This window comes from Cheilinus undulatus, linkage group 6, assembly GCF_018320785.1.
Source record: "Cheilinus undulatus linkage group 6, ASM1832078v1, whole genome shotgun sequence".
Lineage (NCBI taxonomy): Eukaryota > Metazoa > Chordata > Actinopteri > Labriformes > Labridae > Cheilinus > Cheilinus undulatus.
In genome coordinates, this window is record NC_054870.1 from 19142796 (window position 1) to 19170536 (window position 27741).

The 27741-nt window shown below is 37.6% G+C and overlaps 1 protein-coding gene across 6 annotated transcripts in view; it reads left to right on the forward strand.

The window, feature by feature from the left end:
• Nucleotides 1-27741, forward strand: part of atrnl1a (attractin-like 1a) — a 450037-nt gene that overhangs the window by 143505 nt on the left and 278791 nt on the right. For all 6 annotated transcript variants that reach the window (XM_041790223.1, XM_041790225.1, XM_041790224.1 and 3 more), the window contains 2 exons: nt 8525-8773; nt 8898-9035. In XM_041790223.1, coding sequence (XP_041646157.1) covers nt 8525-8773; nt 8898-9035 — 387 coding nt within the window. The remainder of the gene's footprint in view (nt 1-8524; nt 8774-8897; nt 9036-27741) is intronic.

A 27741-nucleotide genomic window follows, 5' to 3' on the forward strand; every position in this document is an offset into this window, starting at 1 on the left:
GATCTTCACCCCCATCAACAAAGAGGAAAGAAAGGCCATTGTCAACAGTGTAATTTTGTGTCCATCATTCTGTTTCATTTTTAATCATTGTATGTTTCCCTCCCTCATGGGAAATACAGGAAACATCCATACAGACATTTACTCTACAAACAGCCTGGAGCTAGCGTCGTGTAACAGCACACGGTGCTGCTAAATCTTTGCTGCTGTTAACTGAAAGTAAAGCTTGTAAACCCTGCAGGCACACTCTTGAACGTAACACAGTTCCCTCTCATCCTGGTCTGCTCAGGAAGAAATAACTGCTTTTAATTGTGGCCATGTTGAGCACAGATGAAGCCAGATAGTTTGAAATGTTTTTATTTTAAAAGAAAACGCTAAAATATAAAGACCTAAGCAGGTAAATTAAACCATCTTCACTCAGTAACACGAGTGAACACTAAGAAGTTGTTTTATTTCTGTACGGGCTGCATTTACTGGTGTCGTTTTGTGCCCTCAGGGTGTTGTTTCATCATCACGGCGGTGTTCATGCTGATGCCTGAAATATGTGATCCATTCGCTGTCACCGATGTTGACACGTTACACGGATGAATTGCAGGCACGAGCTGCAGATGCACCTTGCAATGTGTGTTCAGGGAGACAGTCCGTGTGTGGAGATTAACTCTGCATCAGAATATATTTAAAGATATGACAGCAATCGTGTACTTTTCTCTCTGCCATGAGTGTTGTCATGTTTCTTCCTGCCAGTGTAACAGAAAGTGTGAGCTGGTTTGAGCCATGTAGTGCTCCAAAGTTCATTAAAATTTTACAAGAAAAAAAACCCTACATAGATGTGATGGGCTGTGCACTCTCCTGTTGTCAAATAGGATGTTAGTGATTTTAGAAGGATGGCTTTGTAATGCCAGATCTCACCTCTTTATCCCAGTTTAATGAGGTTTCATCCACTAAACAAGCTAATCCTTCATCATTGGATGCAGATTCTTAAACCTCTCTGTCTCAGACATTTTTGAGATTTCCCCTGACAAAAATTAAGCCTCTGGAGATATTTTGGAGCTTCCTGTGTAGCTGGCAGCTGTATAGATTTTCATCGAGGACCTCCTCTATCAACCTCTGGTCATTTTTTATAGCGAAGAAACATTTTGTGACCAAAGAGTCCCATTAAATTTGATCACATTAGTCTGCTTGTAGATCGCATCATATTTTTATTATAACTGGCCCACTGTTATGAGGTCTGCAGATTTCCTCCAGTATAAAAATGTAAGCTTAACCTACAAAGAATTAGATAAAAAGTCAGGAATGTAAATGTGTTTTCATTTGATATTTTCAATTTTGCATCTCACAACTATGACTTAAACTTGTAATTTTAAGTTTTTATTTCATGTTTTGATATTTTCGGTTCACAATTACAACTTCAAAGCAATATTATGACCTTTCAATTCACTGTTTTGGATTTCATCTCTAGTTTTGACCTTTTTTAATCTCATATTTTGACCCTATTGATTCACAATTGAAAACCTTAAAGACCCTGTAGAGTGAAATCCTAAATTTGTGTCGTAACACACTAGATAAGTTGGAAAATGGTTGCTGTAAACATGTGAAAACACTGAGATCTACATGTGACTGAATTTTTGATTTAGACCATTAGAAATTTTTTCACCTCTTTCCTGCCTTGGATTAATTTAGGCTGGGCCAATATGTGGGCTGGTGATGTCACGAGCCCACAGTGGGAAATGACCCCGCCCCTCTAACACTACAGTATAAAATCACAGATCAGTTCATCTCAGTACAGTCTGTTGTTAGCTGATGTCACTGCCTTTATTTAAAGTTAACAGTCAGTTAAATGCTGTTTTTTTGGTTCATTGTGAGGTTAATTAGCCAAATCTATCAGCCACAGTGGTCTGTGGATCATTTAAAGCATTATAACAGAGATTTGAGCCAGAAAATTGACTTTGTCTCTTCTCTGGCACAGAGCCAGGCAGCTGTGTTCTGATCACAAGGTCAACATAAGGTCAAGGGGCTTAGCATGAGTGCTCCCCTCCATTCAGACTGTAGCATTTTTCTTTTTTATTGGAGAGGATTGTTTTCTCATGAGTGGGCATGGCTTCAGCCCATTCAACAGACACGCCCACACCACCCTAAGAAAGAATTTATTGTCTCAGTTTTTATGATTTTGAAGCTAAATTTTATAAACCTAGAGATGTTTTATTTGAATGAAATTTGACCTGGGGGTTCATAACACAGTGACCTGTCATACAGCAAACCTAAGTACAAATTTATTTTCACTTTACAGGGTCTTTAACTCATATTTTGACCTTTTGAACCCATTATTTTGAATTTTATCTCATATTTTGACTGTTAAAACTCATGATTTCAACTTTTTGTCTAATATTTTTACCTTTTCAAAATATTATTTTGACTTTCTATTTTGTGTTTTGACCTTTTGAACTAGTAAGTTTTACTTGTTTAATCTCAAAATCATTTATCATCAGTGTGACAGAGTGTATTTTTCTCCCTGTAATTCATTATTGGTGAAAATGAAGTTGACAGTTTATGGATATATGTTGACCCTGTTTGGCTCTCAGGTTAGACCTAAATTCAGAATCTGGCCTGAAATCCCTGTTTTGATAGGGCACTTTAGATGTAGAGCAGTGGGGACTTAAAAGTGTGTCTTGTCTTATCTTATCTTATCTTATCTTATCTTATTACAAAAACACTACAGCTCTTTGAACTTATAAACATTTCACCAGAAAACCCAAGAAAAAAACTGGCTAGGCAAGTGTAAGAGAAAAAAAGAGGTACATTCTCCTCATGTGAGGCATCCAATCCATTAGGGTTACAGGTGGTTAAAAAAGCTGAATTCAGTTCTTAGTTTATTGCCATTTTATTGGACATGAAATGCCCCTCAAATATGTGTAACAGGCATGGGGTACCATTGTCACCATAAACATTTCAAAATGCATAGTTTCACAAAAACCTCATTCGAATTAAAATCAGAAATGCATTTGAAAACAAACAAATGAGACCATTGGAGGCCAAGAAAGTGTATGCCAATGTCATAAAAGGAGAGGTCAGGGACTTTTCATGTCTTTATAAGTAAAACAAACCTTAAACCGGCACTGGGAGACTACCAAGATGTTCTGAGGGGACAAAAAGTGACTGTCCGGTCTGGCATTGTTAATACAAGGACTCTTTTTATCCAATATGAGCAGACATTTTATCATATTTGGATGTTTTTAAGGTGCAGTTCATGAAAAGCTTCCATTTTCTTGAAAGTGAATCAAAATGGCAAGCAGGCTCAGTATATTTCTTGGATATTAAAGTGTGCTCTTGGATATGTAAATATTTGCTTTTCTAGCAGAGGAAACCCTACTGTGTTTCAGAGTAGGAGCGTTGAACTGCCTCACTTTGAACTGTTGAGTTTGGTAGAGATCCAGAGAGCGAGAAGTTAAAAGAAAATAAAAAAAGATAGAAGAAAGAGGTAATATTAAAAATGGAGGGGTGAGAACAGCGGACAGGGAGACGAAAAGTGAAATAAAAAGTATAAGGGCTCTGTCTTTGTGAATTCATTGTGCCTAAAGTTTTATGAAATAATCCAGAAAAGAATCAAAATTGAAATGACAAAAATAAAGGAAAAGAGAGAACAGAGGTGAAGAAAGCAGCACTGAAGAAGAGATGATGGTTTAGTGAGTAGAAATAGTGAAAAAGGAGCAGGATTGAAATGTGGCAGAGAGGAGATAAAAAGTGAATCTGAGAAATAGAGAGCAGAAGTTTGCAATTATAAAGAGGCAGTGGGAACAAATGAATCAGCACTGCTGCAGCTGAATAATGCAGCATGGAGTGCTCGTAAACAGAGGACGAGGAGATTATTTCAAGCTAGCAGGGACACACAAAGAAAGACACACCTTCAGCCAGAACATCTTTGGCTTATGGAAAATGTCTCACATTCAAACGAGAAGCAACTTGTGGTGAAGATGCAAATTTAAACTTGATGCTGCATTCAAATCATCTCACCAGGCTAAAAGAAACAACACCTCAGTAACTTCTCTCAACCTTTTGGTTTCTTGTGTGCACGCCGGGAGACCCAGTGTGTTCCTACTTCTCTCTGTGAGCGTGTGCTTCCACCTTTGCTTTGTAGACTAAAATTTATTATGACAGGAAGTCAAACTGACGTCGAGAGCAAAACAAGGCTGAAAGGTACAAAACAAAGCTGTAAAGTTAACTTTGGAAGGCCGGCTTCTCCAGGGAAAAAAAAAGTATTCTCGTCACCTTTCGTCTACTTTCTACAACATTCAGGATACCAAAAAAAAAAAAAAAAGCTCCATTATTGAGATTTGTGTTTTCTTTTTTTCAACTGTTGAATGCCATACCATGAAAAATGTGTCATTTTTAATTTACACCAGTAAAGCGTTTTTGAATGTCACATCCACTTTATGAATACAAATGCATTCCTCCTCATGTGGAGTGGTGGGAGAAAGAAAAGTCAATTTATTTATAAATGTTGTGGGTCAAAGAAAAGGTGAAAGCAGGACCCAGAGTATATTAGAGGAGTTGGATTATATCACTGAAGGTGTTTTATTGTTTATGATTTGTTTGAAGCTGTTTGGATTAAACTGTGTTGCAGTGTGAAGGACAGAAAGCTGCTGGTATTTCATCACAAATATTAGCTGAGAATATCTCAGAGAATCCTGCTTTGCAGACATTCAATAGCAACTGTTCAGTTGAATGTGCATACAAAAACATGAGTGGTGCTAATGACAGGTCTGATCGGTTTATTTAAGGTTATTTTTCTAATCTTAATCCATCTATGACATTTGATCTAGAACAGTGGTTCTCAACTGGTTGTGTATCAGGACCCACCGCTACCTCCGTATCAGAACTAGTGACCCAAATGTTTTGAAATCTTCAATTGCTTCAATTTATGTATGAAAAAAGTTGCAGTTTGGACCTCAAATGGAACAAAACATGACTGAATAAAGAAACAGGACAACTCAAACATGTTCAAAATCGTATAGACACTAAAAGCATGCATGCATACATTTTATTTTTACTCCTTTTTCCCTGGACAGCATGCACTTTTAGTAAATTCATAAGGAATTACCTTGTTATCTTGGAAAAACTAGCTTAGTTACCCCAAGAAAATTAGATAAATAAGTGGAAATCTTTAGAGATGAGATTGGAGACTGAAATGTACTTGTCATCACAGGAAAGTGAGTAAATTAAAAACTATGCATGTGTATCCGTTTAGGGCTTCCATATATTTAGACTTTATGCCACTATTTTTTTCTCAGGTACAGGGCACACGCAAATGAGAAGAACTGCTGTAAAGTGCAAGCAAACTGCTCAGCCAAGCATACAGCGCCCCTGTCCCATTTACAAGTAGTAGAAGGAGGAATATTTAAAAGTCATCACAAAATTGTTCCACTAATATGTAAAGAAGCCTCATTACAAATAGCAACTGATCCACAAAGGCCAGGCTAATGTGGCAATTTAACACCAGATGAAAGCATATATTTCAATTTTACATTGTTATGGTGAAAATCAAAGTCACTGAAGTGACATTATGTTGCCTTGCCCATTTATGACACAGAAAAATCCATAATGTGTATGCATATTCAAATGTTATTTATAGAAAAATAAATTTAAAATTAAATGAGTAATTGCTTACAGTATATGTTAATAAAAATATATTTATCTTAGCTTATATAAGGATACTTCAAAGATGAATCAACATGATACTTTACCATAAAACTTAAGACATGGGACAGAGTCAGCCTTTCTCAACCTTGGGGTCTTGTTCACAAGCTCTCAGCAACATAAATGTTCAAAATGAAATGTGGACTGTTTTTCTCCCCACTGTGTTTCGTTAAGTCTTTACTTTGTATGTGTCGATTGTTGTTTTCTTTAATTAAAAAGAAAAACAAGGTTTGCGTCATTTGTTTACATGTTAACTGGCTCAACTACCAGCAATATGATGTGATGTAGTGACCATTGTCAGGCTGTAGCCCACGTTAAAGAGTTATTGTGATGCCGCTATATGTTTTTCATAAATCCAAAAGCGATTTGCCAAAAAATAGGATGTTATGGTGCCTTTGGGCAAGGCCTGTCTCTCATTAAGAAACTGATAGCTTAAGTGTGACCTTAAGTGCTTGATCTGTAAATCAGACACAAATAGTAGGCTATGTTGTCGGGAGTGTAAGTGACAAAAAGGACACAGAACGCCTTTGAAATATTAGAAGTTATGAATTAAGACAGAATGTCATGAAAAAAACTGTATCTATTGAGATTTATTGAACATGTTATTCATCATACACAGAAATATCTTCCAATATCTTGAGCAGAAGCTCATCCCCAGAGGCAAAGCTGCTGCTGTTCTCTCTCTCCAAAATGTTTTCTCTCTCACATTTGTTGACAATCGCTTCACTTAGTTGTGTTTCCGCTTTCTTTCGATTTCTCCTCTTACATTAGAGTGAAATTCCTGGAAACCAGTGCATTTTAAACTTGGGGTCGCAATTCAAAAAGGTTGAGAACCACTGGGTTAGACCACAGAGTGGTTTAAGGTGGCTTCACTTTCTCTTGACAGGGTCAGAAACTTCAGAGTTGGTTACGTTGTCTTTAGATTCTTTTGGAGCCAAGACATGACTAGCTTTATGATCCTGCATAGATAATGGTAGTACCAACAGTTTTATCAGACAATTCCACCAGGAAAGCTAAACTTGTTTATGACATTTGAGTATAATAACATTATTATACTGTTGTAAAACTGACTAAATTACATATGTTTTACTATTTTTACCACATTTCCTAAATCCATCAGAAAACCTTTAAAAAAAAAAAAATACAATTTCAACAGTAATACGATTCACAGCACAAATAAAAACTGCCATAAACCACATTAGTATGACAAAAACTGTTACAAGGTTATAAAAATGACCTAAATCCCCAATAATTTCAATAATTTTATCTTGAAAATTTCTATAAATTAGTAAAAAATTCTCTTGAATTTTTACGAACCCTTGGCAATGCCCAACTCCACTATAGAGTATTATTCTGTAATGAGTTTTTTTTCAAGAAATACCCTTAAAATTGTTGCTAGATGAGTTGGCCATAACATAGACATCATTTTAAACCTAAACAGGCAATTGTCCAAATATGGTTCCTCCATTTTTCACAGTAAAATTTAAGTGACAAATGAGAAATCCTATTAAAACAATTTCTATCATGACATTTAGCACTTCTATTCACCTCTATAATGTTTAAGTTTCATCAGCTTGTAGTTATGATGTTATGGGGACCAAAAGGAAACTTCATTTTCCAAGTTTTGGAGGAAACAGGGAGCTTAAGACGCACTGGTCATTGCTCATTGGTTGGATGTTGTGATGTCACTTTCTATGGCATTGAATGATCTCCACTGATTGGCTGAGGAACATGATTCTAGTTCTATTGTATTACAGAGAGTTAGGAGAGGCCACAAATGAGATCGACCTTGACCATATACAATATAGTTCCTAGACCCAGAAAGAGTTAGAGAAACCATCGCATTTTTACAAACCGTAGCCTCTTCATTTTTATGATTTTGTAGTCTGATACATTTGAGGATTTTGTTTAAATCTAGTTATGATATCCTCTTTTATAAGAGCCCAAACCTTTGTGTGGGCCAGTGTGTGCTGCATCAGTGAATTCTTTCAGTTGGTAATTTAGATGATGATCTTTCAGACTCTTATTTCACCAACAAAATTACAGCCATAAAAAATTCTTTATTGTTGAACAGAGTACAGACCCAGAGTCCAAAACAGAGGAAGCTCATAGTAGCGGTATGGCACCATCTAATCTTATTTAACACTGGTTCAAAAGAATAAATGCCAGTTATCTCTTTCATCATAAAGTTTCTGGCGTGAGCTTTTATGAGATTCTCCAAAACAAATCAATGTTTGTGTTATTTGACCTGTACGCACAGCAGAAATCCTTCTCTCATGTTGATGTGGATAACCCAAGTGTACAGTGATGCTATGCAGCAGTGATCTTATCCCATTTGTTATATTTTTAGACTGTATGAAGTTGATTGGGCTAAGGAGTTTTTAAAAGTTAACAGGACAGATCAGAAAGGTGTGCCAGTGAATTGTGCTTTTATAATACTTATTCCTGATGCAGATTTAAAAGATGTGATTGACTGTGTAGTTCTGATGCTGGCAGAACATTCGCTTTGAGTGTGTTTTTGCTTTTCTGATTAATTTGAGGGTGGCAGTAGCTTTGTCCTGTGAGGACTTGGGTTCAGAAGTGGTGTGTCTGGTTTAAGATGGATACTAAGGAGGTGGTAGTTTACTTTCTAAGTACTGCTGAGGTGTTTTTGAGCAAGGTGCTGCACTGTACATTAGTGCATCTCCATATCTCCATAGAATCCTGTATTTGCCGTTTCATCCTAGGTTTACAACACATTTTAAACTCGTGAATGGGTGTGAGATTGGTGAACCACTTTTGAAAATAAACTATTTTTCAACTGTTCATTACTTCCTGTCTCATGTCTTTTCTCCAGCTCAGAACTGCTCCGGTCTGAGGACTTGTGCTGACTGTTTGGAGAGGGCCGAGTGCGGATGGTGTGGCGACCCCAGTAACACCGGCAGGGGCGTTTGCATGGAGGGATCTTACCGAGGCCCTATGAAGCCTGCTGGTGTCAGAACTGGACCACGAGATCGAGACAGACTTAGGGAAAAGGACATGGTGCTGGACCAGAGTCTCTGTTCATCTGATAGAGGCTATAACTGGGCCTTCATCCAGTGTCCTGGTGAGTAAACAAACCAAATGCTCGAGTGTTTACCCTTTTATAATGATGAGGTTTATTACAGCAGTTCCAGTATAAACTTGAGTGTAACTTTTATTTTTGTGTGTGGGTGTTAATTTCCTCCCAGCATGTCAGTGTAACGGTCACAGCAGGTGTGTGAACAGCAGCGTGTGTGAGCACTGTGGGAATCTGACTGCAGGAACACACTGCCAGAACTGCATGCCTGGTTACTATGGCGACCCCATCAATGGAGGAAAGTGCAATGGTAAGTTCAAGAGTCACATGGTAAGCCATTCTCTGTTCCCTGTGATTATTATCACGAGTATTATTTTTGGGTTTCAGTATCAGCAAAAGCTATTTCATTGCAATAAATACTGATTTCCAGCAAAAATGTATTGTCAATAGAGTCCTTAAGATGTTACATTTTTGTTTAACATCTATATTTGCAAAACTCAAATGCTTTCATCAGTTAAATTTTGCTGGAATTTGCTACAGCATGATAAAATTTGGATGTGCTCCAGACAGAGCTATAGTTGTAGCTGACTGATGTAATTTATTTAACTTTATCGTAGGGCTGCCAAATAAGTTCTGGCAAAAGCATAGTTTTAAAATGACAAACAAAATATATAAGAGCCTGAAATAATTGAACATATGTAGTCTTTTTTAAAGACTTGTTCTGATTCCAATACCAGTATTCGAAACAAATCTGATACTACTGAAAATGTGTGTATTGGTATCGCCGAGTGTTCATGCGTTGATCCAATACCATTTTGTTTAACTTGATATTTTGCTTCACTTAGCCATGCTATATGTTAGCGTTACAAACTGGGAATCAATTCTTCTTCGCTGCTCGAGAACACTGCACATACAAGCTACCATTTTTAGAGCAGCAACGAAGAACCAAAACAAAGGAGAATAAAAGGACTGACTGCAGCAGCAAAGTTTGGAGGCAGCTTGACATTTTTAATCCCTGCAAGTGTTTTTTAAAAACCATTCTGACTATTGTTGTGGTATAGGACAAGAAGTGACACAGGTTGGTAAAAGTTAAATAACTTTCTTACCATAAACCATTGCCTCTACCTTTTCCCCGTTGAAGCTAGCCATTGTGCCTTTCCAATGATGCTATCCATGCCTTCATTGCCCTTACAGAAGCTTTTCTTGCAAACTTGGAGCAGGGGACTTTTCAGGGACTTGAAAGATTAAATCCACACTGTTAGATCTGATATTGAAAATTATTCTATTTTTAGTTGAGTTTCTATCATTTATTGCTGCTAGCTTGAATGCTAGCAAATGCTAGCATTTAAGCTTGCAATTATGCATTGGGTTTTTGGTGGAATTTGATTGGGGCGGTACTTTGAAATTTTCAAGAATTTCCATGGGAATTTGAGAGAACTTCTATTTTAAGAGAAATTTCTGGAAATTTTTATGGATTTTTGTGGAATTTTTTTTGTATATTTTGGGGAATTTGATAAGAAATTTCAGGGGTAATTTGCTTTGAGGTTTTGGTATAATTTGTGAAAATTTGTGTGGATTTTCAAAGAAATTCAAAACTTTCAGAGAAAATTTTGTTCATGCTTTAACTTAAAAGTGCATGTGGTCTATTATCAAAATATCAAGGCAAATGCGTACACTTTTCTAAGTGACTTACACCATTTCTCACTGACTTATGACCCCAACAATGGTCAACACACTCTCAAAACAAATGCTTTAAATCCTCTACAATGCTGTGTTTTCTGCAAAAAAAAGGACCTACAGGAAAGTTGTGAACATCATTTTTGGTAAAAATCTAATTCCTGTTCAAAGACACGGCTGAGCTTTTATACAGGTCGTTCTGATCCCAAATAATTGTAAAAATGCATTCCAAACAAAACTGGTCTCTGGAGGTCCATGCTTAAGTATGAAAACCAACTTTCGTCCTGAAAATGCATTTTAAAGTCTGATGAATGAGGATGAACAAAGACTTCAGCTGGTCTGTTGGTCCTGCCAGAAACTCCACAGCTTATTCATACATACAGCCTATATTTACTTCCGGTCTATTTCAGATGTAAATATGTTTTTCACATTATTGAAAAATTATGCCACTGACTGAGTGCTGCTTTGTTTAATGGCCTGATGTGAATACCAAACAGTCTCTCATTATGTGAGATTAAGTGGACCTGTGACTCACACAGATGACTTCCCTTCATACAGAGATGCTAAATAGTAACAATTTTTTTCTAAAAAAAATCAGTTAATCCATATTTGCTATAAATGAACTTAATAGAAAAGTGAATTCAGTAAAAATAACAACTAGAAGTTGCAGAGAGCAGCTTAAAACCATGTAATACGCCCAAACAAACTGAAGGGGGCAGTGTTTAAAAGCTGTAATTGTGGACTTCTCTCAAGCAGTGAAAAGGCAAAGTACACATGTAGATTTGACAGGATTGTGGTCTGCACACAGAAGTAAACAGAACCAGCAGCTTTGACGAGTTTCTGCCTCCATCTCTTGTTGTTTTCTATGGAACGGCAAAGAGGTTAAAAAAAAATGTACGCACACAGGCTTTATGTGCACCATATTTTCCTCTTTGGAATCCATCTGTCAGCAGTTTCCCATGTTTTGTTTGCTTCATATGGAAATGATCAAGGCGATTCCCACAGCTGAATTTGTTAACAGCAGATAATGTGTGTGAGTTAGATGATAGAGAGCAGAAGATACAGGAAAAGAGGCGTCTCGGGGGGGTTGGGTTTGGAGAGGTCCTATATGCAGGTCTGGATGGGCAAAAAGCTCAGAGATGGCAGAGAGTAATGAATGAATGAATGACTGCTGGACTGTGAGTGAGTGAAGGAGGGAGGAGGTGCAGTAAACATCAGTCTGTGACAGATGTGCGTTTTGGCTTGGCAGCGGCGTGACATTAAATCGCTCTTAATCATTTTCTTATTTCCTGAGCTGACTGGTGTCTCCGTCCCTGGCGGCTCCTCACAGCGAACGCGGCGCTGATAGATGCTTGCTCCTCGTTCGCCCCCAATACAAGGGGACAGACTCTGATACTCTCTCACTTTTGCTTTTTTTTGGGCAATATTTTCTCTTTTCATTTTGTACTATCTCTGAGGATTTTTTTTGCTCTTTTGGATTCCATTATTAACAGAATTTCTCAGTTTTTTTTTTTTTTAAATCAGCTTGTTCAATACATGGCACAGCTAACTTGCCTCCCTTTTATACTGCACAGCTACATTTATTTTATAGTCTATTCTACGGAGGCCCTTAAAGGTCAACCACAAAATACATTTCACTAAACACATGAATGTTCAATGAAAGGACACGTTTGTGAAACATTTCTGCATCTCATGAATTTTTGTGTTACTGAAGTACTTTTTAAGTTTATGTTTATTTTATTTAATTTTTTCTTCTTTTAGTTAACTGTTTTTGTCATTGACTTTCAAGGACACCTTACTCCTTATTAACATGACTTGTCTTTTTTCTTACTTTCCTGTGATAACTCCTTGTCTTCCCCTTTGCGCTTGTCTTATACTCAGTGTAATATTACTGCATCATTACGTTCATTGTGTCGTTACTGACTCAGCTAAAGTTTATAGCTAGCTAATGTTAAGCTAGGTTATCCGAACTTAAGCTCCCTGACAGAAAAATCATGACCGACCAAACGAGGCATGTCATGACTCAAACAGGTTGAATTGACACAGGGAACTTACGGAGTTATTGTTTTTTCACCATTGAAGCAAATTGTTCTCTTCAACAAATTCGATGCTCAGCCAAGCTGCTCTGGGCTGTAGTTCACTGTGATATAAGGAGGCAAATATGGAGCGTGTGAAATGAAAGGAGCGCCGTCTACTGGATAAAAAATAGAACAAGGACATCATGTTGAAGTAAAATCAAGTCTGTGCTTTATTAGTGAAAATACAAGTGTTAACATCAGAGTCTATCAGCAAACATTAGCGGTTATCTTTAATACACTATACTCAGCCGATTGAATCAGTCAGGCCCTAGTATGGCTGTATGGCCCCCTCAGGCTTCTGTACATACTGTCCCCTCTCCTCTTCGACACAACTCAGTTTTTCTTCTGTGGTCTACTTTGCTTCTTCTCTCTTTCTCCCTCTATTTTCTTTCCCTTTTCATTCCCTCTCTTTCATTTTTTCCCTTTTTCTTGCTCTCATTTGTTTTTTTTATTTTCCTTAACTCTCCTCTGCTGGTCGACTCTTCTCCCATCTTCTTTCCTTTTCTCTCTGTGATTCCCTTATAAAGCTCACACTAACTACCTGTATCCTTCCTAAACCTTTCCTCCTGTTCACACGTCTATCTACCCATTCATCCTTCTTTCTCTCTCCTCCCTTCTCTATCTCTCTTTGTTAGAAGGAGCACCAGATTTACCTTGAGCTAAACTGCAGGGAGGCAATGATGTGTGGCCGATTAGAGGCCTGAATGATGGAGAGACAGGGAGGGAGGGGGAAGGCCTCGGTTCATAGGGTTATAAAGGGGGTGGAGGGGTGAGAGAGGCCGAATGGGGGAGACAGAGTGAGAGAGGAGGAGACAAAGACAAGCAGACGGAGGGAAAAGGAGATAAAAGCATGTGGTGAGATATACAAGGTTAATTTGGATGGATAAAGAAAGTCGCCCTTGGAGGGAAAGACGACGGGATGGCGGGATGAAAAGAGAGGGAGGGATGGAGGACAGACAGAGGAGAGAGGAGTCTGTCTGTCCTGTCCCTGTGACTGATGATTAACTAACCTTGTCAAATCTGGATGAAGTGTGTGTTTAGGTGTGTGTGCAGGGCATTAATGTTCCTTTTCTCTGACTGTACTGTTCACCTTGTACGAAATCAAACACACCCTCCAGCCTTTGAATGTATCTGACATCATGTTGGAGTAGAAGACTTTTATGGACTTCCTGGGACTCTTTGTTCTGTTTACGTGTTCTTTATAAATGTAATCATATTTACTAAAGAAATATTTGTGTTCTGAGTTTCCCTGCAGATAGAAACATCCTCTCCTAGAAGCACAACAGCCACAGTTGTGTCACTGAGGGCTTGTGTGGTTTGTGGTTTGCTTAATGGCACATTAGCAGCAGTGCTGGAGGACCAGGAGAGAGTAGAGGTGGATTTATGTTTCTTTGTGGAGGTGTTTAAGAGTCTGCATGCAGAGGCTCTGTCACACCTTTAAAATATACCTTATAAATCAACACATGGACACCAGAGATAAAGCTTTGAGCTAATGAGATAAGGCAAGCATGGATTAAATCATCTCATTTTGATTTTAAATTTAGTAAATCATTAATCTATCACTTGATTTATTTTCCTTTCATTTCATCCTCAGTGAAAACAGCTTTAAAGATGCTGTCTTTGGCTCAGGGATGTGTGGTTGGAGATGTTCATTCCTCCTCGCTGCAAGCAGCTGGCTGGAGGAATTGTTTTGAGGAGTGTTTGTGCATGCATAAAATAATGTGTATGACAATCTGTCTGGTGCTCCAGAAAGTCACATGTCTCAGGATCCATTACAATTAGCTATAATCCTTATTCTATTAAGTAGGATGGAGACAAGATCTCTCCTCTCTGCTCTCTAATACAAAAAAGGTGACAGCAATGTTGTGAAAATCAGACCAAAACAGCACCTCACAGAAAAACATGTCGAGACCAATGCCACGTAACATTTCCTCCACCATATATGCTGCCACAAGCCTATTTATCTCAGCTTGTGCAGTTACGTGATTACTGAGGCAGAAGTAGCAATGTATTGCATCACTGAGTTACAGACAAATGTAATGTGATTTCAGTAAGACATTACTTTGTTCCACATTACAACCAACTCTAAACAGCACACTATTCAAACAGACTTCCTCAACTTTCCAAACAAAAAATCATCTATGAATGACAAATTTACAGATAGAAAAAATGTTTTTATAAAGGCAAGCGACCTCGCAGACTGGAAGTGTGACTAGAGCTCTGCGCCGCAGCACAGCCCTGTTCAGCAGGCAGAGATCACGGGAGAACTGCAAGTTCACGCAGGAATAGTATGTCAACAGCAGATGATTTTACCTGTTGGGGTTAATTTATCATCCTTTCTGGTATAAGTCAATGATGTCATTGCTTCTGCCATTGGGTGAGTACATTAGGAAGCTAAAAGATTAATGTTTGCTCTGTTTTATCTGTTTATTTATGTAAAATTCTTTGGCTAAATATCCTCAAAAGTTAACTTTTCCTCGTCAATGGTGCTGTTGAAGCTCTGTGACCCACTGACCACTCGATGACCCTCTGATCTCCCTGCAGGATGAGACGTAATGTTAGTATAGTGATGATTTACTATCAGGAGTCTTTACATTGTGTTGTATTTTGAAAGAACTGGATATTCGATGCTTGTGACTTCCTGTTTGGAGCTTTCTGAGCAACAGGAATTGACACTGTTTGGTAGCCAGTACTGAAAATAGACCTGTGGTGTATCTTGAACGAACGGAGCAGGGTGGCGCTCCAAGGACATGCCATTGTCTGACTGGAGCGCTGGCTGAGGAACTGCTCTGATAGACTGGAGAGGGAGCGCTGTGCTCCGCAGTATGATTCAATGAAAACAAATTTTGATCGGAGGCTTACCCCTTTGCCAATCTGCGGAAAGGTTTTATCATTTATATCCCTTCCAGAACATTTTTAATACAGGTGCAATGTGAGGTGTTTATTCATAGCTTTGGTACTAAAAATGCAGATTGCTAAGTCCATGATAATATTACTTTATTTGGTCTTGCTGACTGTCCTCCATTTTGACACCCAAAGTAAAAGACAATAACTTCCTGTCAACCAAAGAGGATGCTCCAATTTCTTTTATGGTGATAGCAACCTATCAGGGCCAGCCAAAGGTTAAGAAAGAGGCATGATCTGTGCCTGAACTAAGAAAAACTTGTTCTCTTGAGCCCAAATAATAAATAGAAGACATTTGGGCTCCTTTGGTTGTATAGAGATAAATAATAGTGATAGTTTCTGTTGTAGGTTTGTTAGAAAGTTATTTATTCTCATGATAGGCAGGGCTTGTAGGATCTGACTAAAGATGTAAAAAGGCTTGTTCATTGTTGGGTGTTAGTTCTATGAAGATCTTTGAGTTTAAATCTCCATTTTGTCCATTAACCTTGTCTTTCTGGTCATATAACTTTTGATACATTCATTTGGCATCTTGGCAGCACACATGTTATAATAGTCAAGGTTGTCCTGCAAAATGTTGGTAACTTCACTGTTCTTAAAAAAGTTGAGCATCTACAGGCATTTTGTCATAAAAAAGGGCGGACCAGAAAAAGCAGAAACTAGCTTGAGGTTCTAAACTGATCAATTATTAATACGTTAACAGAACCCTGTGTAGATGATAAACCCCTTCTTTCTGTGGGTATTTAGGATTAATTTCTTGGATTATTGAAGTGCTGTCTGGCAATCTTTTGTCCCATCTCCTGGTCAGCTCTCAGGTACTGTGCAGCATCTCCAGCAGCAGACGGATCACTGTGCGTTCTGTTCCCTCTGTGTTGTCTTCCAGGCAGCTTGTATTATTCCTTCTCGTGCTTGTTATCTTTTTTTTTTTTGCCCACTGCTGCAACATATAATGCTCCTCAGCCATCGGCACCTCACTCTCAACAGTTTTATTGCTTCCATAAATTTTGCATGATTCACATCAGTAGCACAGCATCTCACTCTGAAAGCTCGTCCCCCTCTCTGTCTCTCACTCTCTGGGCTACCTCACATGCTCTCTCTGCAGACCCTCAGTGATCGATGATACATACAAACACCACACAAGTCAAAGGTTGCTGCTGGGGCTCGAGGATGTTTTGTCACTCAGCCAAGAGGTTTCATCATCTCTTGCAAGTTCGGCTCAGTTCAGGGCTGCTTTCTCGTGAGGATACACAAGACTTCTTGTGTTCTTCAGCTCTTTGGTTTGCATTTAAAGAGAAGTAGATACTTGATATGAATCTTGAGGCATGAGTTTATGTTGTTGTGAGGAGTTGTGTTAGTTTAGAACAAGTTTTGAAAATGATTCGAAAAACTTGAGGTGATGTGAAACCTCAACTTTAAATTTATAACTCAGAAGAAGTAATTTCTTTTTTCAAAAGATATATTGTTGAGCTTTTTATGCCTTTATTATTAAGATGACGACAGTGGATAGAGTCTGACAGGGATGAGAGTGTAGGGGAGCCTGCGCACATGGGGCACCATCTCACCATCAGACTGTCTGCACACCAGGAATCTAAGAGTGTCCTGGCCAAGACAAGCAGCAGCACAAGTTACAAAGACACATACATAAAAACAGAGCAATTAAAATCACAGAGAAAACTAATCCTGGGTCGCAGAGCAGAAAGTCATAACATCTACAACCAGATCTACCTTTAAAAGATTTTATTAAAAAGACAGCTCCAAAAGACATGCTGCTCCTGCAGATTCCAGGCTGCAGGAGCAGCATGAATGCCTTTGATTTAAGTCAGAAACAGAATAAAGGAGTAGCTGGGGTGGAGGACGGTTGCAAAAGCAGCTTCCTTTTGGAGGGAGCAGCAAAGCTTAGCCAGGCTAGAGCAGATTAAATGAGGCAGCATGATTGCAATTAGCCAAAAGCATGCTTAGAGCGAGTCAGCTGACCATCTGCTGATGAAGGTTTGCAGGAGATCAGCAGATCTCAATAATTGCAGTGCTTGACTCTGGGGCCTACCTGAACTAATGTCATATGCTTGATTTTGCGTTTAATTGGATGTGTAATTGTTTGCCCAGGAAAATCCCTTGTGGAAACTTACGGATTGACGATAACAAGTGTAATTACCTTTAGAGGGTGCATTCCTTCATTAAACTGATACCTTATTTCTCTACTAGAAATAACATATCACTTGCAGCATCAAGCATATATACAGGAACATGCAGTGAAACAGATGTCTTTTTTTATTTAGATAATTCAGAAATACTGCTGACAATAGTAATCATAAATGTCAGATAATATTTTGACTGACAATATATTTCATTTCTTTTGAGCCAATAAAATATCCTCTCATGTGTTTCATAGTGATAAAGTATAGTTAAGTTTTCTATCATCATGTTTAGGCCCTAGAAGTCCATGTTTTGTTGTCTAAACCAAACTACAGGCAAGAGTTGGCTCTTAATCTCTGACTTTGTTGTCCCTGTCTGTGATGTTTCTTTGTGTACTTTCTCTGAGCACGGAGCAGCAGCAGTAGTTGTTTGTACATTGTGTTCAGAGCAGATCTATAGAGATGTTGTGTGCTGTCCCTGTAAGGAACTGGCAACCCAACAGCTTCAACCAGAGAGACGGACTGACAGGACAGCAGGGTAGTGTTTGGGTCTGTGTGTGTGATGGATCAGACAGAGCCAGCTGTTGTTGCAGAGCTCTCACAGCAGAAGAGGGATGCAGCCTGCAGAGTTTCTCTGTTCACTCCTCAGCCTGGAGATGAAGCCCAATTCAGCTTACCTGCTGTCTCAAGTGTGTGTGAATGTGTGCTTTCAAACATGCCCTTGAGTTTGTATGTACCTGGAGAGCCTTGTGTGGCAGTCGTGCATACTACCCAGCATTCTTAGCGATATGTAATCATCTTCCCTCTGGCAGAGCTATCCCTGGCATCTGACTGGTCAACATATGAACACATACACAAAACACACACACACACACACATATATACAAATAGCTCTTTAATTATAATTTAAACAGCCTTTGAATCCTTTTTGATCTCCAGTCAGCTGCAGCTGTGAGTCATGGCGTACTCCAATAAGCTGCTTTCTCTTAGACGCCTGGCTTTTATTTATGGCTCAGAGCTCACACTGACATAAACCAGAGTACAATAAATAAAACTATCAAACAAGAAGTATGGTATTGTCAAACATAAGTAAACACTGTTTTCATTAACATTCTTACCTAATACGACATAGCCCGTATATAAAGACCAACAATACACTGACCTACCAAGATCAGAGATATAGCCAAAAATACCCCTAGGATGGGCACATTTGAAGCCAGAGTTTTTGTAGGACTGACAGAAAGATTTGTGATAATGACATCACACCATTTCTGTTAAAACAAATGCAAAACGCCTGCAAAGGTTACTTGAGCCTTTAAATGGTCTCTCAGTCTGGATCAATAGCATACACAATCAAGACTGCTGACTTGACAGATGTCCAGAAGACGATCATCGACACCCTGCACAAGGAGCTCAGATGTATCCAGGACATGGACTACAACTTTTGCATTCGTTTTGTCAAGCCATTCTTGAACACTCTTACCTGGGCTAAGGACAAAAAGAACTGGACTGTTGCTCAGTGGTCCAAAGTCTTAATTTCAGATGAAAGTTAATTTGCATTTCATTTGGAAATCAAGATCCCAGAGTCTGGTGAAAGAGAGGAGAGGCACAGAATCCAAGTTTCTTGAGGTACAGTGTAAAGTTTACACAGTCAGTAGTGGTTTGGGAAGTCATGTCGTCTGCTGGAGTTAGTCCATGTGTTTTATCAGGTCCAAAGCCAGCACAGCTGTCACCAGGAATTTTTAAAGCACTCCATGCTTCTTTGCGCTGACCAGCTTTATTGAGATATTGATTTAATTTTCCAACAAGACTTTGCGTCCATGCCACACTGCATTGATCCAGTAATTCATGCAAATGGAGCCTGAGTATTGAGTTCATATTTTTCAGTAGTTCAACATTTCTGTGTTAAAAATCCTTTTTTTCATTGGTTTAAACTGGGATATTCTAATTTTCTGAGATACAGAATTTTGGGTTTTCATTAGCTGAAAGTCATAGTCATAAATATTAAAAGAAATTAACACTTGAAATAAATCAGTCTGTGTGTAATTTAATCTATATAATATAATTTCACTTTTTGAATTGAATTACTGAAATAAATCAACTTTTTGATTATATTCAAATTTATTGAGATGCCCCTGTATGTCCGTTGCATGGGACATTTTACATCCATCTGGGAAACAGTCCATAGTCTGTGTTTTGGAAGGGCAGAACCTTTGACAAATCTGTTGTCTGTCACATTCATGATGTGCCAGTCAGAGTGACAGGACATACAGTGTAGTGGGTATGTGCTCCCAGGAGTACATGAGCTTGACAGGCAGCAGCTATCGTTTTATCCAGTGGAGCCAGAAGCCATTTGGGAAAAGAGCAAAACCATCTTTTCTGACAATAAGTTTTCACCGTGGTTCTTTGCTCTTCTTTAGATAAAGAAATGTAGTCAAGATCTGAGGAAACCTGATGCTTTTTTATGCTCCATCGCAGCTAATCACCCACCTGCAGATATTGTTACTTGATTACAGTACTAGAGAAATACCAGAATTAAGATTTCACATAAGGATAATCATGACTTAAAATATCACCATTGTCAGTGTTATTAAGGCATTGTTGTGATCTGTTGAAAATATTAAAAAGTACAGGGTCATCATTTCAAAAAATTAAATAAAGTTTGATATTAAAATTACACTACAAATTATCAGCAAGACTATTCACTTTTACTTTGTATTATCATTAAAAGGTAACATTAAAACCTCAACAAATGTGCATTAATAAAGGTACTTTACTAATAAGGATGTCAAAATTTCATACTTTTTGCTTAAAACAACAGATTATTCAGTATTTTGATGTTTAATAGTACTAAAATTACCAAAGAAAAACAGATATACTAGCTATAATTTCAATCCAAAGGTCCATATCAATCTGAGTCCTTATCAATACCCTGACTGATACTTTTCTGTGGTTTGATGATAAGACAAACGGCAGTCCATCTTAACAGAAGTGGTGTAAGATGAGTGGATTTAGAGTTAAAAAGTTCAAAAAGAAAAATATATCTATTGTATATTGTAGAAAAATCAAACACACTCACAACTGGATTCATTCCATTTTCTCTCCACTGGAGAGGCTCGCCTTTTTTATGATACAAGTAGGGGGTGCTCCAAGGAAAAGCTGGGAACCACTCACACAGGGAAAGGATCCACAGGCCAGATTTGAACCCAGGCTGCCTGCTTTGAGGAAAGCTACATCTTTGTTTGGGTCACATTGACATACCCTGTAGGCTATTGGTGCCCCATATCATTTCATTCTAAATACCACTGAATAGTTACTCTGATCAAACAAGTCAGTCATTTTATCACACTAGGGGATATTTGTGTATTATTACTGCGAAATAAGCAAGCTTAAATAGACTCACCCTGGAGGTACAATGATAAAACACCTCCAATTCAAAGGTTCATCACTCATTCATCAGATTCTGCTGAGGGAAGGGAAATCTGTTCAAAAGCTTTATGATACTAAGGCATGAAAAGATTTCTCTTCATATGCAAACATAAATGTATGTGAATAGAGTCTCTTCATGTTTCCCCCTCTGACCTGGACCACACAGTACAAAGGTCTGTCCTCTAGAAACCAAACTCCCTGTTTGTGCGTCTCACAAAGAAAAAGTAGGAGTCAGCTGTAAGTGGAGGTAGCATTGATGATGATGATGGGAAATATTCATGAGCATGTGATTGATCATAATCTGGGTAACACAGAAGGTTTCAGTGACACTGAAAAAGGGGATTTTTTAAAGAGGTATTATGAAAGCATTATGGGAAAAATGAATTATGAACATTTCATTTCAAACTGACAGGCAGCTGTCTTTAGTACAATCTAAATTACTGTATCTCTTCAGCTTTACCATCGAAATGATGCTCAGTTTCTACATTATAGTTTATTTTTTGGTTACTGTGATGTCATTTCCTGTAGTATATGTTCAAATCCATAATGTTCCTTGAATATGATTGAATCAGAGGTTACCTGGTGGGTGGGATAAATAAATAGATTAAGGCAAACATGGTGATTGTGCCAGAAAATACACACAAAACTGATGTTTGTCAACAAAAGTTCATTAATCGCTAGGCAATTAAAGACTATTCTGAACACTTTAATTTTTTTTTTTTTATATTATGCCCATCCAAGGCTTTTTTGACCCTTCTAACACACTTTGGTAAAGCCACAGCAATGTTTTCTCTAGCCACAGTGTTGTAAAGTCCGCCATTGCTCCTAAATGTCTTATTTCACCTTAAAAATCTCACAGACAGCTCAGTGGACAAGTAAGAAGTCACCTGCACCTTGTTTTAACAAATAGAAAACAAATTAATTAACATCGGAAAGAACCTAACTTATTTGATGTCTCTTGAAATAGATGAGCTCTAGCGTCACCATGTCAGTCAGATGGGCACTGACTTTTTTCTTGACATATCTGAGCAGATGGTTTCCATGGAGGCCTAATCAACACCTGTGGTTTGCATGAACATGTTGAACAAAGGCTTATTTTCAGAATGTCAACTGGGATTTAAGGCTCTGTCTTCTCTTGGCTTTTTATGCTGTTTGAACTATAATGCTGACCTTAAATCAAATTGTCATGGAGGTACATAACGCAAGGGACCTGATTCAGGTTAAACAAACCACGTACCTTTGTGCTGAAATGACTCAGAGAAAGTTTACAGAGAGCTGTGTTAGTGAGGACACTTAAACCATCTTTGTCATCGCTGACATTTAAATGAAAGTTGTCTCCTGCTGGAGGAGGATGTTAGTCTCTGTGATTTCTTGTAAAATTACATCCTCTTTATCAAAGCACAGCTCAGAATGTCTTACATTATATAAAATGAAGGGTTTATTATTTAAAGTTAGTGAGATATTTGGATGTTTGGAATGGTTTTTAAAGTCGTATTTAAGCTGATCTGTAATTTTTGGATCTTTAACCATGTTAAATCACCTGTAAAAAGAAGAATGTAAAACAGAACACATTAACATTTAGTCATGTGACCTTCAAGTGGTTAAAATATAATAAACACAGAATAACAGTGAATGGTGAGTCATTACCTTTAGAAGTTGCTGAATTTAGAGGGTTGCGCAAAATCCTTTCCTGGGCTGGGTGAGAGCTTTCAGGTCAGCCAACTGTTTTCTCATTGTCCATTTTGTCTTCCCAAAAAGGCTTTGCTGGTAGATTCGCTACTGAACTATTTTCTTCTCCTCCTTCAGCCATTGTATGTTTAAAATAAACATAACTACTTAAAAATCTTGAACATCCAAAATCATTTAAAAAAATCGTCTGAAAAAAGAAAACCCTTCACAACAGCTCTGGCTGTTATGTGCTGCTTTCTAGCTTTGAAATCAGTAGTCCTTCCTACTAACCAATAAGGACAGAGTAAACGCTGCCTTACAGTGCCTGTGCGTAGAAAATCGATACAGCAAAATATCGTCACATGCACCTTGCTGATACATGTATAGATACAGATGTTACAGTATCAAAATGGCCATAAATCAAGTGTGTGCAGTGCAAAAAATGTGGTAAGCAGGTTGAGAGTGTATTCTTTTAAACAGCTATAGATATTTTACATTAATATTTGATTCTACTTTAATTCAACTAATTGTTTTTCATCTACAACTGACCTAATTATTGAAATCAAATATTAATTGAATAGTCTGTTTTGTTACTTTCTGTTATGTTTGTGTCTCTGAGATACACCTCAAGGGTAAATATCGACATTGTACTCTGGTCAGTCTAAGATACCACTATACTATTTTCTGCAAGTTTCATGATCACGATAAAGCCTTTTAGCCTCTGTTTTCCTATTTTAGATGTTTTTCTCAAACTCATTTACACACATGTTGACCCTGTTATTTCTGTTCTAGTTCAGGCCTTCATACTTTAGCAAGGGGCCTATAAATGTGGCATGAACTTTGATTCGTCATTTTGCAATACGTTATAATATTTTAATGACATTAAATCTGTGGCATGTGATATTACAGTGATGAATTTAGATTATTTAACATGTATTGCAATCTTACTTTTGTTAAATGAAGGACTTAGGATAAAGTTTCATTTCTAAGGACGATCTATCTTGTCATGTGTGGCCTCATAACAAGACAGTAAGAGGAGGACTAATATAAAGATAGCAGCTGTTCTGCTTGAACCATGTCGAGTTCAGACAGCTTATACTTTCATGATGAATCTAACGTGAGATGCAGACTACAATCAGTGTCTTAAAGGAGGCACAAGGGAGCAGACTTTTCTCTCTCTGTTTATCTGTAGAGCCTGTATCAGACACCACTCATGCTACTTCAACCTTAACGGCTGGAGTGTTCTTGCCCATAGATGCTCTCATAAGGGGGATGTATACAAATAAAAAATGCTGACGTAGTGGGCAAGAAGCCTGCCCTGATGTTGTTTCTGCCCAAAATATGTCCATAGATGAGAGAGGAGTAAGTATCCTCTTCTTCTCGAACTGTGAATGATTGCTGCTGTGGCTAGCTTGTCGAGGACATGCTGCAGGGCAGAAATGGTCAACAGGCGTGTGGGAGGAATTTCAGAATGAAAGCATATAGCTTAAATGGTATAGATCAATGTTTTGACCTTCTATCATTCTGATTTGACAAGGAATAAACCAATTGGTCTATGGATATACATCGACGGATTGTTGCACCCCTTATGTCTGCAAAAAATATGTCAGTCTCCCTTGTACAGATCTATGATGCAGTAATGGTGAGAAATTGATATAAATAATCTTTTTTGAGCACTTTGGATTTTTGACCACTTCTTCCTCCTGTATTTGCTGCTGTAGCTGCACTGACAGAGGTCTGGATAAAAGCCTTAACTTAAAGTTTTTCTCAGATCAGAGTTTTCTCTTAGTTTTTAAAATATGTCAAACCCCTGTAAGCTGACTTGTTCATGTTTGGGATTGGTCTTCCCACTAACACCAACTCTTATTTCGTCACTTAGCCTGGGTATGTTGTACTCACTGTAGTAAAGGCCTTTTTTGCTTAATTTGCAGAATTGCATGAGAAGTTTTTACAAGTTGAAACTCTTTGGCTCTTGGAGTTTTAATTGAACATGAGAATTATTTGAAAATCCTATGCAGGATATTTAGCAGCAGCAGAGGAGGATTCACTCTTGGTGTGGGTGGTTCTGGGTTCATACTTCTCAAGTCTAACAGCAGAGAAAACCTTTGGAGGAGTTTTCAGCACCACACAGACTCTTCATCCTCTTCCCATTAAGTGATCTTAAGTTTTTTAACACAGTGCCTCATGAGAATAAAACAGAGCCAACTGTAGGAACAAATAAAATGTTCAGGATTGTTCTCTAATGGTTCCTCACTGACTTATTCCCTCTACCTGTCTCTTTGTGACTCACACAGATAGAAAACAAACACACACCTACACAGCCCGACAACAGGCGTCTTTTGTGTTGTGTGTACATTCAGAGGCAGTGGGGTGAGAAATTGTACTCTCTTCTGGGGGCTTGCACAAGTCAAGGGAAATATGATTTATATCAAATGAACCTTTTTTTGCTAAGAGATCAGGTTTCTTTTTATTGCTGCTTATTTCTGTGTTGTCAGCAAGTGTGCGCTGTGTGATGTGCGTTTTATTCATTCACTCACTTTCTCCTTTACGACTCCCCTGGTTCTTACACCCTTCACCCTTGCTGCTCTCTCTCTCCCCCTTTCTCTCGAAGAATTGAGTTCATTTCCTCTGGGCACTTGAAGAAAACGTGTCTGCAGACTGCTCGGATGAGTCAATGAAAACGCTTTTTGAAAAGATCTCCATGTTTAATAAGAAAGCCTGACTGAATGATAGAAAGAATTTATTGCACTGTGAAAACGGTGGTGTGTTTGATCCTGCACAGACCTCCAGCTTTATTAAACAGTTTAAACGATAGGTCAATTTCTCTTTCTCATCTCTTATATTAAGTCTTTGATAATTTATTAAATGTTAATTCTCGTAGAAAAAGAGGCATTTTCCATTTTGCCATCTTTGCTGAGTCACATTAGATGACGGTATAAGTAAAAGTGATATCACCAGTTTGATCTTATAATTCCAACAGTACACCTATAATAATAACATTTATTAAATAACTAAGGCTCACAATAAATAAGAAATTATTTATACCATTTAGGTTTGATAAATCTGGAATTCTGATGTAGAACTGATTAAAACCACATATATTTCACTATTTATTGCACTAACTTTTTTTTATAATTCCACCACAAATCCTAAACATATCACAAATATTAAAAATATAAATTAATTTAAACAGAAAGACGGCGCACAGTACAAATAAAAATAATAAAACCACATACATGTATATTAAAAAAAACTGTTATAAAGTTACAAAACTAACCAAAAAATCAACCTGTTTTAATAATTATACCATGAAAAAATATATTAATTAGTAAAATTGACCACTGGATTTTTTTTAACAACCTGTGCAGAGATAGACAGGCAGGCAGATTCTGTGTCTATTCAAAGGGAATTTTAAGTTATCCTATTTGTAAAAAAATAAAACAACCTTAGTATAGTTGCTAGATGAATTGGTCATATGTTTTAACATAAACATCATTATATACCCCCAAACAGTTGTACTTTGACCAAATATGGTTCCAAAGATTAAATAAATCAAGGATTTAAACTAAAAAGACAATAAATGTAACAGTAACAAATTGGACAATTGCTATAAAAAGAGGACGATTGCCACATAAAAGGATAAAAAAAATCTACTCAGTAGTGGATTAAAAAGACAGTTGTATATGAAATAGACATCACAGGTAAACATAAATCACAAGAAGACTTTCCAGTAGATGTATGTCTTTAAAAGTGATTTAAAAGAATATATTTATGTAGCTTGTCTGTGATACCCAGGCAAGTTTTTCAACAACCTGTTTGGTATTTTTTTATTTTTTTTTATTAATACATTAACAGCCTAAATTTTTATAGTTGCTCCAGTCAAAATAGTGATTGAATGTGTTTGAGTTGTTATTCTTTTCATTTTGTTAAAATGTTTAATTATAAACCCCAGTCAAAGATGGCTCTTGGGTGGTGGGGGAATGGTGGGAGGGTTAACTATTGCAAAATGAGTAAAGAAAGGGGGCTGCATGTACAGTGCCTTGAATTTCATTAATAAAACAATATATCTGATTGTTTTCAACTGTGACACAAACTACAAGATCATTGAGATCTTAATGTGTTTAACTATAGTTGTCAGTGTGTCCTTGACCTCGCTGAATACAAAGCTTCCAGACAGAAGACATACAACTCGTGACTTTTTCTATATTAGAAGATATAAGGTTAAATGACACAAAGACAGTCCAGGAGCTGGCCCTGGTTTCTCTTACTGGTGACTTAAATCTCATTTTTGGGCTCTGAGCTTATTTTTGAACTGCACAAGTCAAATTAAATCTGAATTTTTAAAAATGTATCTGGGCCAGTTTCATACATTGATCTAAATCTGACACAGGTTAAATGTTTTGAAATGTGATATCACTCTAAACAGGCAGGTTTTCATCAGCAGATGGTCATATTTTACAAACTCAGAGCGAACTATGATAGCAGAAAAACATGAATAAATTAAACACATAAAAGATAAAAAGTCAACATAACTGCAGTGAAAAATGCAGGAGGAACTGATGGAATCAAAGTCAGCCTGTAGTTGTATCCGTTAAGATCGTCGTTTTAAGACTGCAGCTCCAATGGTTTGTATGGAGCTTATAAAAATGAATTTGAAAACATAAGTATGATTACTTTTATATCTCTTAAAAGTAGACAGTTCAGTGCTGTTATCACTAAAGCAATTTCCCCACTCATGTTTAAGCTTCTATTAGTCAGTACAGCCTGTCAAATTACTGTGTATCTGTTTTGTATAGACAGTAGTCTGAGGTTTCCTACAAGCTTCTAGTCATGTATCTGTCCTGTATCTAGCACAGAAATGCTCCAGCAGCTGCAGTAGATTCAACATAAAGTATAGATACTTTGATTTTGCTCTTGAAACAATGACAGCACACTGCATGCTCAGATGAAGCTCTGTGTTGTGCACTCAAACAGCCTGCAGGCTTGGTTTACAATCGGAGCTGCTGCTTTTGCGCAACCATGCTTGAAGACTGAAGTAGTTTGTGTCTGTGAAGTGAACATCACTGAAAGATATGATGTTTTAGATGTTAAGATGCATTTGGTAATGTTTCCTTCACTTAAATTAACCGGA